Here is a 17,880-nt window from a genome sequence, read left to right as displayed (position 1 = left end):
GGCCTGGGTTTGATCCCTGGGTGAGGAAGATCCCCTGGAGAAGGGAACGGCAACTAGCTCTGGTATTCTTGCCTGGAAAATTCCATGGACAGAGGAGCCTGGCGGACTATAGTCCATGGAGTTGCAAAGAGTCAGACACGACTGAGCACACACACACACACACACACCCCTGAGTCAGAGCAGGGGGAGATGGAGAGGGGGCAGAAGACACCACCCCTAACGTGCCACCATGGCAGGTGGGGTATTTTGAACGGAAGGAATCAAGATCCAGCAGCCTCAGGAAAAGCTTTTACCTCCTCTGAATTGCCAAAAGGAATTTAGATACCAGAGAGACATATTTATCTGAAAGAGCAATCTGTGCCATAGGGCTGACATCTGATCCCCAAGCACCTGCTCATCTCATCTTCCCATGAGTCACCCCTGCTCTACTTGAAGTCCCAGCCCCCATTCCTTTCCTTAGGTCAGGGTGGCTTATAAGCTTCAACTGCCTGACTGCCTTTGTGTCTTTCCTTTATGGGGTTTCTAAATGTACACAGTTAAATGTATTTTTCTCTTGTTAATCTGTCTTATGGCAATTTAATTATTAGGCCAGCCAAAGAACCTAGAAAGGTATAAGGAAAAATTTCCCACCCCCTACAGTTATAACTGGGCCTCAAGACAACAGGGTCTCAGAAATACTGAACATAAATATTCACTGTTAATATCATTCTGGATTTCATGCCAGATTCCTGCTGGTCCAGCCCTAAGGCCACAGTGGCTGTGGGCTGATGCTCACTGACCATTGCCTTGACCACTCCTGGGAGAGTCCTCCTCTGGATGTGCACCACAGGCCCAGAGGCCATCTGGTATTTCTGCCACCATCTCTTTAGGTCATCGGTTACTAGGTCATCTTCGGGCACACAGGGTACAGGTTAGAGAACAGCCTTTCCCCCAACTCCCAGGGCCATTCTCCGGCCTGGATCTGCATGGTCCTAGACTAAAGGATCTGGCAGCCCAATCAATACCCAACTGACCACATCCTCTCAATCTGGGAAGAAAGAGAACCAACAACTAGGTTAACACAGTAGAGGAGGCTCAAAAATTGCTTGTATATGTTGAGATAATATTTTAGATTTATTGGGTTAAATAAAAAGTATTTTATTATTAAATAAAAAGTCTGTATGCTCAAAACCCAGAGGAACACACTGCATGAGGCCATTTGTGGAAAGTTCAAGAACAGGCAAGGCCTCAGTCCACAGAAACAGGGGTGTGCATCGTCCAAGCCCAGGGGCGAGCAAGAGATTGACCACAGAGAGGTAGGAGGAAATAGGCTAATGGAAGTGTTCTAGAGCTTGGAGGGGAAGTAATACCAATGTATGCATTTGCTAAAATTCCTGTCTGGACACATAAAATAAGGCATTTATTGTGTGTGCGTCATACCTCATTCAAGTTGATTTTTAAGAATCAAGCAAGTTTTCCAGGCAGTGGACAGAGGACCAGAGCCAGTGCTGTGCTTCTCTGAGGAGAGGAGCGAGAGCAGCCCCCAGGCTTCCATCCATTCCCTCAGGGGCTGTCCTTCCCACACCCACGAGGAAGGGGTCCCCCCACCCACGGTTTAGGGTGCACCCAGCTGCCAGGGTGAGCTTCCGGGTCATTCCCCTTCCCTCCTTAAACACCAGCAGTCTCTTGTCCCTAGAGCAGGGTGGCCCAGCCTCACCCCAGGGCCTTTGCACTGGCTCTTCCTTTGCCTGAAGTGCTCTTCCTCTGTGTCGGCAGGACTTCTTGCCCTTTAGGTAGGTTTTAGCCCAAACGTCTGTCCTCTCAGAGGCCTCCCTGACCAGCATCCAGAGGCACCAATGTCTATTTCACCCTTCACTTCCAACACAACCCCACATCACCCCTTATCTTAATCACTGATCACTGACCCAGTCCCCACCCCACCCCTCTAAAGCCGGGCCAGGCAAGACCACAGTTCCTCTGGGAGATGAGGCCTACTGGCCTTGACATCTGCTCTAAGGGTAAAATGTACACACACAGAAGAGTGTAAAAGTTGTCATTCACAATTGCTTGTATATGTTGAAATAACATTTTGGATATATTGAGTTAAATAAAAATCATTGTTATACATTTTTTCTTTTTACATTTAAAAAATTTGTTCATTTATTATAATTGGAGGCTAATTACAATTTGTAGTGATTTTTGCCATACATTGACATGAATCAGCCATGGGTGTTCATGTGTCCCCCATCCTGAACACCCTTCCCACCTCCCCATCCCATCCCTCTGGGTTGTCCCAGTGCACTGGCAATCTATTTCACATATGGTAATATACATGTTTCAATGCTATTCTCTCAAATCATCCCACTCTCTCCTGCTACAGAGTCCAAAAGTCTGTTCTTTATATCTGTGCCTCTTTTGCTGTCTCGCATATAGGTTCGTCCGTTACCATCTTACACTTTTTAATGTGTCTCCTAGAAAATGTAGTTATGCACGGGTTAAGCGGGGGCTTAACCCTCGGTCAAGCGGGGGCTCTACTGCCTCAAGAGTCCCCCGCCCCCAGCTACAGGCCCCAGACACCCTGGCCAGGGAGAAGCCCCAGAAAGGTGTATGGTTGAATAATTAAACGAGTTGTGAGAAAGAGAACCCGATGAGCTTCTGTGGGGAAGAACTTTCCGAGACAGGGCGCAACCAAGGTCTTCCTCCCGCTGCCTCGGAAACCTCAGCCGTGCTCTCTGTGGACTCCTAGACGCGGAGCAGGCGCCCGGACGGCCAGGAGGCCGAGAGGCCCTCTCAGACCAGGAGACAGAGCTCGGGTGTATAGGTTTCGACGGCCCGGTGCGGGGACATCCTCTGAAAGACCGCGGTGAGCCGGCTCGAGGAGCACCGGAGCACAAGATCAGGACTCGGGGACAGGCTGGGGGCGGATGGGGAACCACGGGAGGAGGGCGGGGCTGGGGAGGAGCGGGCAGGGTTGGAGCAGACAGAGTCGGGGGCGTGGGGCTAGGGTGGAGGCCGTGGCCGGGGCAACTGGGCGGAAGAGGCGGGCCAAGTGGGAGGGGGCAGGGCGGGTGGGGACCACGGGAGGAGGGCGGGACTGGGGGAGTGGGCGGGGTCTGGCGGACCGAGCATCCCGGGAGGGGCAACGGGGCGGAAGAGGCAGGGCCAAGCAGGAGCGGGCGAGGCGGTCCCCCACAGCCCAGGCGTAAAGGCGCTGCGGCCGGCGGGGAGGATGGGGACCATGGGAGGAGGGCGGGACTGGGAAAGAGTGGGCGGGGTTGGGAGGACGGTAATTCTGGGAGGGGCGGGGCTAGGGCGGAGAACGTGGGCGGGGCAACGGGGCGGAAGAGGCGAGGCCAAGTGGAAGGGGGCGGGGCGGTCCACCACGGCCCGGTTATAAAGGCGCCGCGGCGAACCGGGTGATGCTAGCACCCGCGGATCGCCCCTCGACTGCAGTCTTTTTGCATCCGAGAGACCATGGTGGGCTCCCCGCGCGCCCCACTGCTCCTGCTGGCATCCCTGATCGTCGCCCTGGCCCTGGCCCTGGCCGTGAGCCCCGCGGCAGCGCAGGGCCCTAGGAAGGGTCGCCTGCTGGGCGGCCTGATGGAGGCGGACGTCAATGAGGAGGGCGTGCAGGAGGCGCTGTCCTTTGCGGTCAGCGAGTTCAACAAGCGGAGCAACGACGCTTACCAGAGCCGCGTGGTGCGCGTGGTGCGCGCCCGCAAGCAGGTGCGTCCGCCGGGGCAGGGTGCGGAGATCAGGGGCCGCAGGTCAGGCCTCAGGGTAGGGGTGCGGGCACTCTGCCGAAGCCCGGCCCCCGGAGGGCGAGGCCTGCGCGCAGTCACCAGCCCCGCCCGGGGGCCCCGAGCTCGCGCGGGAGGGCAGCCCCCAGCACCTAGAGGCCCTGGGAATCGCCAGGGATGCAATTGCACTTCTCACCCGGGCGCGGCCCCCGGCCTTTCCCGGCGCCTGCAGCCCTTCGCGGGACTGGCCAGCTTGCTAGGCAGGCGCTGGGGTCACTGGGTCCCGAGGTTCATCGCGAGCTGTCAACTAAATGACCACAGACGAAGGAAAACTCACACCTGACTGCACACTGAGTGATTCTTTATGCACCTTTTCCTTTTAGCTTTTTATTTTGACGCAATTTCAGACTTACAGAGCAGTTTCAGAAACAGTACCTAGCATAGATTCACTGTGGATTCTTCACCCAGATGCCCTAACTGTTGAAAAGTTGCCGTATTTGCTTGATCCACCTCTTCCCCACGTACCTGTGTGTAGGGATGTACATATATGCATTTATTTTCTGAAGTTTTTGAAGGTGAACACTTCTGTGTATATTTCGTAAAAACAGGCATTTTCTTCCATAACCACAATACAGTTTTGAAAATCAGGTATCAACCCTGACACTTTGATACACAGGTCTTATTCAGATGTCACTGACATTCCACTGTGTCTGTTACAGCCAAGGATATTCCCTGGCCCCCCACCTTAGCCTCTGTCCTGTGATCTCCTTTACTCTGGGGCAGCTGCCGGTCTGTCTCATGACCTTGACTTTGCTTCTGAAGTGTCTGCCAGTCATGGCTCAGACGCTCACTGGGTCTGGGTTTGGCTTGTTGTTTCCTCAAACTGAGCCTTGAGTCACACAGAAGAGCAAGTTCCTCTGAGCCTCCTCTCCGCAGGTGCCACTGAACACACCTGGCCTCCCGTGGTCCTCTCATCATCGTGCAGTGACATGGGGGTCAGACACGCCAAACACCCTCCTTGCAGGGGGCTTGGCTGCTCTCCAGAGAACCCGGAGGTTATCAGCAAACAGATGAGTTCATGAGTGGGCCCTGTGGTCTCAGGTGTGTCCCACAGCAGGGGACCTGGCCTAAGAAAACAGGCTCGTGGACTGTGGTTCATTCACATGTCCTGTCCATAGGAGCAGCCTCTGGGCTGTGACGTCACACCCCCACCCTGAGATGGACACACCGTTGCTGACAGCCTGACCTCTGCCTGGGGTTCTGGCCAGAGAGGAGCCTGTTGTCAGAGTTGGGAAGAGGGCAGGAGGGAGAATTAGGAAGGACTACAGGGCTTTGCACTGGTCCTTGAAAGGCTAGAGTTGAGACCATCTGGCCTATGTCCCCTTGGAGAGTGGGTTGCAGCCACACAAGCAGCGGAAGTGTGGTCCTGCCTGCCAGCCTCAGGGCTTCCTGCTACCTTCTCCTGAAACCACAGGAGGTGGGTCAGGGCCACAGCCATCTCTCCTCCCGTGGCAGTGGGCTGGTGCTGTTCCCTTTGAATGTGACTGCTCTCCCCACTTGCCAGGTCCTCTCCAGCCTGCTCCTCTCCAGGGTGACACTAGCTCCTTGGCCATATGGGAAAGTGACAGCAGAAAGGGATCATGGTTCCACGAGGTGGGACTTGGAGCCCGGTCCCTGCCCCTCATGCTTCTGCAAGTTCTAACCAGGCATGTCTCGAGTGCCCGTGTGAGGCTAGAGTTCACATGTCTCCTGTAACCTCAAGTGTAAAAGACCCAGAGGATGTGACACGCTCTCAGAAGTCACACTTAAGAGGAAGGCATGCCAGGCAGTCTTCTATTGGCCTGAACATCCGTGAATGTGAAGCTCTTGGTTCCCCCTCTCCGAGAGGGAGTGGATAAACCTGAACTACGAACAGGGAATGGGATGCCATGGGCTCCACACTGGGGACTGAAGCTCCGCTAAAGGAACCACCAGGCAGCAGCCTTCCTGTGGGTGCAGCGTGGGCTATGGCCGCACCTTGTGCTCAGTCCCCGCCCTGGCCTGGGGCGCTGGTCGGTTTCTTGTCTGCACCCTGGCTGGCTCCTCAAAGCTGTGCCTTCTGTTCCTGGACCTGGTTAGCATGTTGGCCTGTGGATTCCCCTTTCTGGGTCCCTGTGGGAGACTCCTGGTTGGAGCAGCTGGTAAAGAAGTTCCAGGGAGGGCCTGGGATACAGGGGCTGTCAAGAGGCCACTGTGCTTCCAGGGTGCGGCCCTGGCAACTTGTGACCATGAACTTGGGGTGTGGTGGGAGGAATGTAACCACGTGTGTGTGTGTGTGTGTGTGTGTGTGTGTGTGTGTGTGCATGTTCACAGTCACAGGGTGTGCTAACTGTGTCTGCTCTCTGCATATCCAGGTCGTGTCAGGGATGAACTATTTCTTGGACGTGGAGCTTGGCCGGACTACATGTACCAAGTCCCAGGCCAACTTAGACAGCTGTCCCTTCCATAACCAGCCGCACCTGAAGAGGGTATGTGCCTGCTGGGAGCAAAAATGGGGGTGCCCTTGGGGACACGTCACAGCTGTGGCTGGGGGTGTGATGGGGAAGGATGCACGTGTGCACATGACTGCTGTGTGTCTGTAGGGGGTTTCCACTGGGGAATTGGGGTACCGTGTGCTTTGGGGGTTGTTGTCTGCTGGATGGAAGACACAGCTGGGGGTGTTTGCTAGGGAGCAAGAAAGGGCCCTTTAATCCCATCCTTGTCCCCCACTCCCACCCCAGATAGATTAGAAGGCTTTAGAGGCTTGTAAAGGCCTCCCAGGTGGCACCAGTGGAAAAGAACCCACTTGCCAATGCAGGAGACATAAGAGATGGGGGTTCAGTCCATGGGTCAGGAAGATGCCCTGGAGGAGAACATGGCAGCCCACTCCAGTATTCTTGCCTGGAGAATCCCAGGACAGGAAAGCCTGGTGGGCTACAATCCATAGGGTCGCAAGGTTGGATACAGCTGAAGCGGCTTAACGAGTATGCACACAGAGGCCTGAACCGTGCTGAAACCCTGAGATGCTGCCCACTCACCAAAGCCCAGGCTCTCCCGGGGGCTTGGCTGGTTCTTGGGGGTCTTGGCCTCAGGGAGGGCTGCACTCCTTGGTCACCTTTCCCAGGCCCCACCTCTGCAGGGGTTTCCTGGACTTGTATCCCAGCCTCTGGGTCCTCCCTCTGGACCTGTCTCAGTGCCAGCGCTCTGGGGAGGGGGGCTGGGGGTGCACCTCAGTCTTTAACTGTAACCCTGACCCACTGTTCCCCTCTTTCCTTTCACAGGAAAAGCTGTGCTCCTTCCAGGTTTACGTCGTCCCATGGATGAACACCATCAACCTGGTGAAGTTTAGCTGCCAGGATTAACAGGCAGGCCACTGACCGCCTCTCACTCACGCTCCTGCAGAGTGCCCACACTTGTGGTGGGTGACTGCCTACTGGCCGTGCCTTCCCCATGCCGCCCCTGCAGACACAGGCTCCTTGGGCATTGTCTGATCTGCCAGGGGGACTCTAACTCGTTTCTTTCTTCTAATTGCTTTCCAAGTGCACGGTGCTCTGCTATTTTACTCAATAAAAAAGTAACAGCAGCTACTCGTTGAGTTGCTCACTGTCTCAGAAGGTTGAGAAGGAAGGGTCGACGCTGTTACTTTACCCCTCTCACTGGCTCTGAGGGCAGGCAGGGGGCGGGGAGCGGACACGGCTGGGAGCTGGACCTTCAGCTTCGGTGACTTCTGATGGTCAGACAGGGGAGAGCAGGGGACCTGAGCTGCTGACCCCAGAGACTTGGCTGCTGTGTTTGCAAAATGTCAGACCATGCACTGGGGCTGGACAGGAGGGCCGGGGAGTGTGATGGAGCCCAAGGCGTAGGTCACCCTCTGAGGAGCTGCGCATGTGCTGAGCTGATCAGACGGCTTGGATGACTCACTGGTCATGTTCCCTAGAAGCAAAATAAGGAGTGGCTTATGTCATCCTCGTTCCACAACAACTCTGGGCTCCTACCAAAAGACAAAGATTAAAAATATGTGTAACTGATGGAAATGGGGTGGGGGGAGTACCCATCAGAATCAAGGTCAGTGAAGGTCAGAATTGAGAGTGAAGTAGGAGAACTTCCTGGATACGTTTCAGGAGCTGTGGAATCTATAGGGAGTTTACTCATTCACACCCCTCCCACCCTTCTCTGGGCTCCGAGGTGAGACGAGTCTTAGCACAGCTTGCCACGGAAGGCGTGTAGAACTTAAGACACACAGTGGACTTTCTTCTTTTCCTAAGGAGTGTTTAATCAATAGGAGATGTCACCTGTCAGTGTCACCATCACTGGGCAGCAGAGTGGATATTTAGTGCCCCCAGCTGGGAATGGTCCAGTCCTGCTCCCCACCCCCAGCACTGCTCTCATGTTGACCATTCACCCCAAGGGTGACACTTCTTCACAGGCTGCCCTCCCAGAGGCAGACACTCAGGGCAACGTTGACCAGCCCTCCTTTTGTGCCACGGTGTCCACAGAAGGCAAAGTGACAAACAGGACTCACACAGGTGGCTCTGAGGCCACCCTAGATGCCATGGTGCACCTGCAGAACTAGAACTAGGATGCCAGGAAGAGGTGGGGACCGTTCCCTCCCTCCTGCTGCTCCCTGACTCACAGGGCCCCAGGGGCCTCCCTTGTCTCTATCTTCATGTAGTGCACAGCAGAGCTTTCTCACCCCAGATGGGACTTAACAAAAGGGCTTTGGAATTCGAGGAGTGAAAGGTTGCCCACAAGCCTTGCACTGGCCAGATCTGGACCTGGGCCTGGTCCCTATAGGGAGTTGCGGGACTTGTGGACATGGAAGTGAAGGCTGGGGCAGCCTCCCTGCAGAGGCTCTCCTGGGTGGAAAATCTTGACTTTCCACAAGTCAGCCAGCATCCAGGCTGACTTCCCATAAAGTCATCCCTTTGTGATGCTTCCAATGCCCTGTTCCTGTGGAAGTCAGGGCGGTCGGGTCGGGGTGTGCTTCACCTGGCTCGCCTGTCTTCACCCAGCCCCCTGTTGTGCAGCCCACACCTCAGGGTTCAGGTTAGCACCACCCCAAGTCCCCAGGGAGTAGGCGGGACTGTGGGTGGGGTGGGGTGACCCAGAAGGTTCGCTGATCAGGAGGCCACCCAGACCAGTGTGTCTAGGGAGGAAACGCAGCTCCTGCTACATTCGTCTGCATGGTTGTACTTTTAGGCTTATTTATTTTAAACATAAATAAAAGTGCGGCTAAAAAGCAGAATTCAACTGAGTGAATTTGAAAGTCTTGATTTCACCCAAGGGCTCATGAATCTGGTAGCATTTCATGGAGGGACACGAGGGCATGCAGAGGAGTCCTAGAACACAGAAGCTTCTATAGAGAGGAGGATGGATGAGGAAGACAGCAAAAAATTGTGTGTGTGTGTGTGTGTGTGTGTGTGTGTGTGAGGCGGGTATTTTGGCCCCAGATGCCAGGAAAGGGAGCAGGGAGGACATAGGTTTTACCATGTGGGTTGCCTCTTCTTCCTCTGGACCTCCCACGCGACAGGTGACCTCATGGTGCTGAGCAGAAAATCCCATGTTGCTGATTAAGGTGACATTTCTAAGGAAGGTGAGACTACAATTATGTGAGGTGTTAAATCTAAATTTTGTATCCTGGGGTTTAGCACACGTGACACCATTTGGGGACTGTGGGTTTTCTCTTTGTGTATAATTTAAGTGAAAGTCGTCATAGAAATAGATTTAGCCCAGTGCCTGGCTCCGGACGAATGCTCATTGATCTGTCTATATTTTGCAGTTGTTTGGCAGACTGACACTCTTTGCATTGAGCGGTGCGTGTAGAAGCCATCTCTTGACTCTGGGTGGGCTTGTGGGCTTCCTTCCACCAAAAACTGCAGAGGAAGTGGCCCCGTGACCTCTAGGCTGCAGAGAAAGCTTCCTTCTCTGAGTTCTCTTGGACACTTGCCCTAGGGGAAGCCATGAGGAGATCCTCAGAGGAGCTCGCAGCCAAAGCTGACATCACCTGCTGCCAGGTGCCTGGGCCACCATGGATGTCCAGCCCGTCTGGACTCGCCAGGAGCTGCAGCTCTGATTGTCACCTGACTGCAGTCCCATGAGAGCCCCAAGCAAGAGAAAATGGCTGGACTTCACCTCCCAGTGTTCGAGGGATTTGTCACATGCGGTGGGTCTGGGGCTGGTGCCTGTGGGCACTGGCACAGAAGGGGTGATGCCCAGGGAAGCTGGATGAATGTTGCACTGGCCATGTGACCTCCCAGCTCCCTGCTGTGCTGAGCTGCAGGTGTTCGGGGTGGTGGGGAGGGACCAGGGAGCTCCTTCCTTGTGGGGTCACGGGAATCCTGTGTGTTCGTGCCTGTAAACACTTAGAATGGCACACAACACATGAAGCCACTGAAGTTTGTCACATAAATGCATCTCACGTCTCCAGTCAGAATGTCAACAGGTTTTAGTTTTAGATGGTGTCTTCAAAGAGTCTAACATAATGTTTTCAAATGAGGTGATTAGGCTTTTTTTTTTCTGTGGATTTTCTAAGAACTGCTTCAAAAGACAAAGCATCGTTCCCACAGCATCAGGGGTTGCTTTCTGCATGTCAGTGGTGAATCTAGCTGGGTTCATTTTTCTGTGCCAACTACTCCATTTGAAATATAATGGTTTCATATCTGTTAGGTAAGAGCCATCCTCTCTATTCTTTCCTAAATTTTATTTTTAATATGTTATATTTATTCTTCTGGGTGAAATTCCTTTTCATGTCCAAACAGATATTCTAATCCTCTCTCGTGGCTCCAGGCAGCAGCTGACACTCCCCATCAGCACTCAACACAGGGTGAACACCGACATACCCCAACTGTTCTGGACCCACACAACCCCTCTGTTTCACTTTCAGTACAGTATTCAATAAATTCCATGAGAAAGTCAATACTGTATTAGAAAACGGGCTTTGCGTTAGATGGTTTTGCCCAACTACAGGAAATGTACGTGTTCTGAACACAGTTGAGGTGATTTCCTGGTGGCTCAGATGGTAAAGAATCCGCCTGCAGTGCGGGAGACCCAGGTTCTATCCCTGGGTGGGGAAGATTCCCTAGAGAAGAGAATGGTAACCTGCTCCAGTATTCTTGCTTGGAGAATTCCATGGACAGAGTAGCCTGGTGGGCTGTAGACCATGGGGTGACAAAGAGTCAGACATGACTGAGCGACTTTTACTTTCTTTTCAGGCTGAGTTTCAACGTTTGGTAGGTTAGGTATATTAGATGTGTGTTTGACTTATGATATTTTCAGCTTATAATGGGTTTACCAGGCTGTAAGCACATTGTAAGTTGAGAAGATCAGTATCTCCTTCTTGTGGATCATTTCTTGATTTATTTGACTTTAACTGGTTCATGGGGACTCCCATTCAGGAGTGTTCAAACCATGGACATTGTCTCGTTGTTAAAAATTGCTGTCTTCATAATACATTCATTCTCTCAAAAGCTTTAAATGCATGTGGGCAGCCATTGACTAGGCAATGGTTAGTCTCTCATGGCCTAGGATGATGAAAGAGACCAGAGGACATAGCCAACTCCTAGAATTTGAACTTGATGTTTTCTCCTGTGAACACCACACTGGGACCCAAAGATGTAATGATAACTGACTCATACTAAGGCCAATGGTTTTCATCAAACCACTAGAGCGGCCAAGAGGCTGACCAAAAGGGTGGACTGTGGAAATAAATGTCTAGGCCCAAGATGGGACTGCTCTGCTGAAGGTGCCGTGTCAGCAAACTGACCTTTCACATTCTCATAAATGCTTCCTTGGACCAGGAATGCAATATCCAATCAGTCCAACCCTACTCACCAAACCACCTCTGGCTCCATGCTTATTTCCTTGTTCCTTGATCTTTCTAAATAAAGTTAGATATGCAAGCCCAATCAGTTATGCCCTGTCTCTACACTGCTGCTTCTAATGCTCCAGAAACTCGCTCTTGACCAAAATCCCTTGAGAGGGTGTACCACTGTAACCCCTAACCCAAGGATATCTTCCCCTTGAATAAAGGATATAAACTTGCTCCTAAATTGTTTTGATTTTGTCATTTGGCAATCCTGTGGAAGACTGTCAAATCTTCAAGATTGTCTGAGGGAAGACAACCCACAGAATGGAAGAAAACATCTGGAAATCATATATCTGATATGGAACATGTAGCCAGAATTTATAAAGAACTCTTACAACCAGTAAGAAGACAACTAATCCATTTATATAAATAAATAAGCTCCAATTTTAAAAATTAAAAAATAACCCCATTAAATTTTTAAAAAGAAAAATAACTCAATTTAAAGATACCGAAGAATATGGACAGACATGTCTCCAAAAATGACATGCAAATGACCAATAGGCACATGAAGAATGCTCATCATTAGCCACTAGGGAAATGCAAATCAAATCAAACTGAGGTACCGCTTCACATCCACTACATGATTATAATAAGAAAGACAGAAAATAAATTAGAATCTTCTTAGATTGCTTGTGGGGATATAAAAAGGTACAGCTGCAAAAGGTTAAAGGTAGAGTTACCACATCATCCAGCAACTCTACTCCTATATAAATGCTGATATAAATGAAAATGTGACCATAAAAAAAAAATACATGAATTCTTATAGCAATATTATTCATAGTATCAAAGAAATAGGAAAAAACCCCCCAAATGTCTGTCAATTGATGAACAAGTAAACAAAATGTAGTATATCTGTACAATGACATATAATCAGACAATAAAAGGAATGAAGTATTTATCCATGCTACCACGTGGGTGAACCCTGAAAACATTATGCTTTGAAAAAAGTCAGCAACAAAACCACCACATATTGTATAATTCTGTTTATGTTAAATGGCCAAAAGAGGCAAATTTATGGAGACAGAATGGAGACTAGTGGTTGCCCAGGGCTGGGGGTGGCAGAGAGGCGGGAAGTGACTGTAATGGGTAGGGGGTTGTCTTGGAGAATAATGAAAATGTTCTAAAATTAGATAGTGGGAATAGTTGCACAATTCTATGAATATACTAAGAACCATTGAATTGTACACATGAAATGGTTGAATTGTGCTGTTTGTGAAGTATATCTGAATAAAGTGGTTATTGTAAAAATTCACTCTAAAGTTACAATTTACCCAAACCAAATGTTTACTGTGTATTCTCTTTCCAATCCCAAATAACTTCTGGCCACATTTCCAAGCCTCAACAAAATTAAACAAGTACAGTCAAACAATTGTCCTCTAATGACAAGTCAACCTAGAAATTTCCACCCTGACTGGACCTCTATTATCTCATTCCCAGGAAAAAAAGCAAATTTAAGATTTCAAGGTTAACTCCTCTTGCGAAATGAAGTCCTAAGAAATTGAAGTCCAAAGGAATTAAACCCCAAATAGAGTGCTCTTGTTCTCCTGTGAGTTAAAAATCCAAAGTTTTTTTTTTTTTTTTAAAGTTCATAATCCTCCCTAAATTCTTATTCAGCTCAGGCTCAGCCAGAATCTCAGCACTGGAGGCCTGGGGCTGAGTGCTGCCTGGGTGAAGTCCAATCTCCTGCAGCAGCTCCAGGTTGTTTCCCACTCTGATTGGACGAAGGGGTTTTATTTCCCCCTGTGATTGGACGAAAGGGTTTTATTTATTTATTTATTGGATGAAGGGATTTTAAAGCAGCAATTCCCAAAATGTGGTCTTTGGACCAGCAGCAGCAACGCCTGCCAGGAATTATTTAGGAGTGAACATTCTCTGGCTCCGGCCCTTGCCTGCTGAATGATAAAGTCTGGGTGGAGCTCCATAATCCTGCTAATTAACTGGCAGGCAGCACCCTGGCTGGTCTCTCTGACCTCCATCTCCTGAGATTCTTGCCTTCATGTAATGCCTTTCCCCTGAGTATGGGCTGGACTTGGTGACTAATTTTTGTTTTTTCAGTTTAAAAAATAATTTATTTCATCAAGTTAGTTTTAAAAAGACATAAAATCAGCACATTACACAAGATAATGCATTCAGTGGAACCAGAGCCCGCCTTTATAAACAAATGAAGAAATAGACAAATAAGGTCTAAGCTTCAGAAAACAGGAAGAGCAGTCTGCAAAGTTAGGGCAAATCACTGATTTCCATCAGAATATTTACAACAATGTACCTGGGTGGCTCAGTGGTAAAGAATCCGCCTGCCAATGCAGGAGACTCAGGTTCTATCCCTGGGTTGGGAACATCTGCTGGAGGAGGAAATGGCAACCCACTGCAGTATTCTGGCCTGGGAAATCCTGCAGCCCTCCAGGCTCCTCTGTCCATGGACTCGCAAAAGAGTCGGGCACAACTTAGTGACTAATCAACAATAATAGCAATATACAGGATGGCAGTGTCAAATTTTAGAGAAAACAGATCATCACTACAACTGCATCTGATTTCTTGGAGAATAAAGACGTATTTTTTATTTTTTAATTTTTTAAAAATATAATTTTATTTATTTTAATTGGAGGCTAATTACTTTACAATATTGTATTGGTTTCGCCATACATCAACATGAATCCGCCATGGGTGTACACGTGTTTCCCATCCTGAACCTCCCTCCCACCTCCCTCCCCATACCATCCCTCTGGGTCATCCCAGTGCACCAACCCCAAGCATCCTGTATCCTGCAATGAACCTGGACTGGTGATTCATTTCATATATGATATTATACATGTTTCAATGCCATTCTCCCAAATCATCCCATCCTCTCCCTCTCCCACAGAGTCCAAAAGACTGTTCTATACATCTGTGTCTCTTTTGCTGATGTCTTTTTAAAATGCCATTTGGTTTTTAGAACAGAAAGTATTTTTCTCTTATGTTTAGGTCATCTGCTACTCCAGTGAAAACACCCCACATAACAACCTTTTAAATTTTAAAACTTAAATCTTGATCCCAATATTCCTGACCTGTCTCTTGTTATTGTGTGAAAGAAATATTTTTTTTTCGTAAGTTTCAATTCAGAATTTGTACAGTTGGTAACTAGTTTTGAATGAAAGGACGATAGCAGAAGTGATGACCATCACTGCCCAATCTACCCAAAATGTTTGTGGACTGCGGCTTCCAACCTCAGACACTGGCTGGCTCAGTGTGACCACAAGGACGCTTAGGTAGCCCCTGGAGAGATGTACAGATGAGGAACCGAGGTGGGCCAGCAGCCACATGGGGCACTTGGAAGAAGTCCCCCACCAGCCAGCGCCATCAAGTTTGGCAGTGCACTCAGTTTGGCTGTACCTGAATTCCTGGGGCACAGAAACTGTGAGATAATCAGTGCTCACTGTTTGAAGTTGTTAGTTTATTTCACGTGCCTGCAAGCTCAGTCAGGTCCAACTCTTTGCAACCCTATGGACTGCAGCCTACCAGGCTCCTCTGCCCATGGGATTCTCCAGGCAAGAATACTGGAGTGGGTTGTGATGCCCTCCTCCAGGGGATCTTCCCAACCCAGGGATAGAATTTGTGTCTCCTGGATTGCAAGTGGATTCTTTACCACTGAGCCTCCTGGGAAGCCTAATTTGTTTCACAGCAATGGGTAACTGGGCTTCCCTGGTGGCTCAGCGGAAGAGAATCTGCCTGCAATACAGCAGATGAGGGTTCGATCCCTAGGTCGGGAAGGTCCTCTGGGGTAGAAAATGGCAACACACTCCAGTATTCCTGCATGGAGAATTCCATGGACAGAGGAGGGGCAGACCTACAGTCCATGAAGGGGCAAAAGTGTTGGATATGACTGAGTGACTTAAGTCCGGCACAATGGAAAAGGAGTTCCCCACCCCTTAGGGGCTTGTGCTGCAGGTTAATGTTGAGAACCGTGGCTTCACTGCTGGAATGGTCAGTCTCCAACCGAATCAGGTTTCTCACTCCTCCCATTGCCCTTCAGCAGGATCAGGTAAGGTTTTGATGGTCTCCTGCCCTTTCATTAAGGAGTCCTTTGGTGTCTTCTGGTTTTTTGTTTGGTTGGTTGGGTTTGCTAGTGCCAGAATAAGTCAACATTGCTGTGAATTCATTTTTTTCCTGAAGCAAACCTTGATATCTCTTGAAATGCAAGCGCAGAAGAGGGAGGAGCCCAGAGACCTGGGGAGGTGGGGACCCTGAGGGCAGAGCAGCCTCCTTAGGATTTGAGCTCTGGGGCAGGCAGTAGTTAGTAGAGCCCTGCCCCCTTGGGTATCTTAAACTTTTAGATAGAAAGTCTATAGGACAAGTGCCACAGACCACTCCTCGAGTGAGCCCTGGCTATCACCAGCACCATCCTTTCTTTCTGTCCCGCTTCTCACCTGGACATCCTGTGGAGGACACCCACAAAGAGGAAGGCCTCCCCCATCCAGTCCTCCTGCCCATGCCCCACCCCACATCACTCTGAGGGGGGCTCACAGCTTCTCTTCACATTCACAGGGAAGCAAAAAGCTGGGAACCATTATTTCCTTTGTTCTCAAATTCAAATCAACTCATGACAAATGTATGGAAGAGCAGCCCCTTTGTGGCTCCAAGCTGCCGACCAGGCGCGGGAGCAAGTCACTATGTCCCAGTTCCCCCAGGGCCTCCCTGTGGCTGGTCTGGTTGCAGGCTTTTGTTGCTGCCCTGAACTGGCCGGTATCAGACTGCCTGTGTGATCTCTGATATGGAAGGGGTGGTGGACCCACACAGGATGGCCCTCCCCTCCAGTGTCTGGTGCTCATGTATTGGTACTACTAAGTACCAATACTACAATGCACTACATGTGCTTTGACTGGAGCCTCTGTGTGTGGGCACTGTGGAGGTAGATTCAAGTCTGACTAGCCCAAGTTCATGTGGGTGGTGGGAGGCTTCAGAAAGTTTTGCTTGGTGGAGAACAGCTGAGGTGCCTGAAAAAATAAAGAAGGTAGAGCATGGATGGATCAGTCTTTGGATCCCTGAAAGGGAGTGTCATCTCCACACCAAGTTTGATGTGTGATGTTTCTAAAATAAGCACCAGTGTAGGGCCTGACTCCCAGACAATGTGAATTGAAGAAGTAGAAATTTGGCTGAATTGACAGAGACTGTGGCAGAGACCCCAAACCAACTCTGAATGAAGTCGTTTCAAGGGAAAGCAGCCAGCATCTGCGTAGGAGTAGCCGCGAAGGCGACAGGGACAAGCTTGTCAAATTGGCAGGATCTAAAAAACCGTTTTGAAAAGAGCATTGGTAAACGCTGCCCAGAGTTGTCAGAATGAAACGTCTGGAGGGCTCCACATGGCGTGAGAAAGTGGCTCTGCCAGGACAGCCCCAAAGGCACCATGGGAAGAGCTCTGGCCAGGAGGGGTGGAGGGAGGCACTTGACTGGAGGGAGGTTGTGCGATCCCTTGCCTGATTTCGTCCCAGGAGAGAACAAGAGTCCTACACTGCTGACTTGGGGGTGGTGTTGCAGTGAAAAAGCGGAAAAAGAGAGGAATGAGTTTTTCTTTTGCCCTTTCCAGAGAATAAAAATGATAAAAAGAATAGTGAGCAGGCCTGAGCATTCCTAGTTTTTTTACTTTAACTCCGCATGTCTGTAACTAAGTTTGGTTTTTCTGCCCCCTAACTCTGCAGGAGCTACAGTTCACATTTTTCCCTTTGACTCCATGCTAAATACATCCCCTATCTGGTGTTCACCCTTACAACACCCTTCCCCTTGTAGTTACATATCAGAAAGAAGGCCGCAGAGCCACCCAACTGCCAGACTCAATTACGGATTACTAACGCAAGTCGATGACTGTCTTCGAAACAATCCAAGAGGGAGAAATCCAGATCCTATCACCTCTGTTCCTCATCACTGATAACTGCGAGCCCCTCGTCTTATATAAACCCCCAGACTCCTCAAGGAGAGGGCACAGTTCTTGAGGTTTGAGCCTACTCTGTCCCCCTCTCCGCCACCTTTCTATTTCCTCCAAACTCCATCTCCGAAAATTCAGCTTTGGTGGGCAGAGAAGGCCAAGATTTTGGCCAGCAGCAGTGGGGGCAGGGACGGCAGGGTTCAGCCAGACTGAGGGATCCCAGCATAGCTGCCCACGCCCTTCGTGAACTTTGTCATGGCAATCTGAGCTCGGGTTGGAAAAGAATTTCCAGACAGAGCATTTCAGAAGGGACTGAGTTTATTAAAAGCAAAGAGTAGAGATAATAAAGGCGCTGCAAATGCAGCAGGCCAACCTCCTGACAG

The 17,880-nt window shown here is 50.1% G+C and overlaps 1 protein-coding gene across 1 annotated transcript; it reads left to right on the top strand.

The window, feature by feature from the left end:
- The first annotated feature begins 3,398 nt into the window (after nt 1–3,398).
- CST3 (cystatin C) lies at nt 3,399–7,324 on the top strand. The gene is given in 3 exon segments (NM_174029.1): nt 3,399–3,705; nt 6,113–6,226; nt 7,019–7,324. Coding segments are annotated over 3 exon segments (447 nt in total). The 5' UTR covers nt 3,399–3,453; the 3' UTR covers nt 7,100–7,324.
- Nucleotides 7,325–17,880: the final 10,556 nt, after the last annotated feature.

Source organism: Bos taurus, chromosome 13, assembly GCF_002263795.3.
Source record: "Bos taurus isolate L1 Dominette 01449 registration number 42190680 breed Hereford chromosome 13, ARS-UCD2.0, whole genome shotgun sequence".
Taxonomy (NCBI): Eukaryota; Metazoa; Chordata; class Mammalia; order Artiodactyla; family Bovidae; genus Bos; species Bos taurus.
This window is presented reverse-complemented; position numbering and strand designations above follow the sequence as displayed.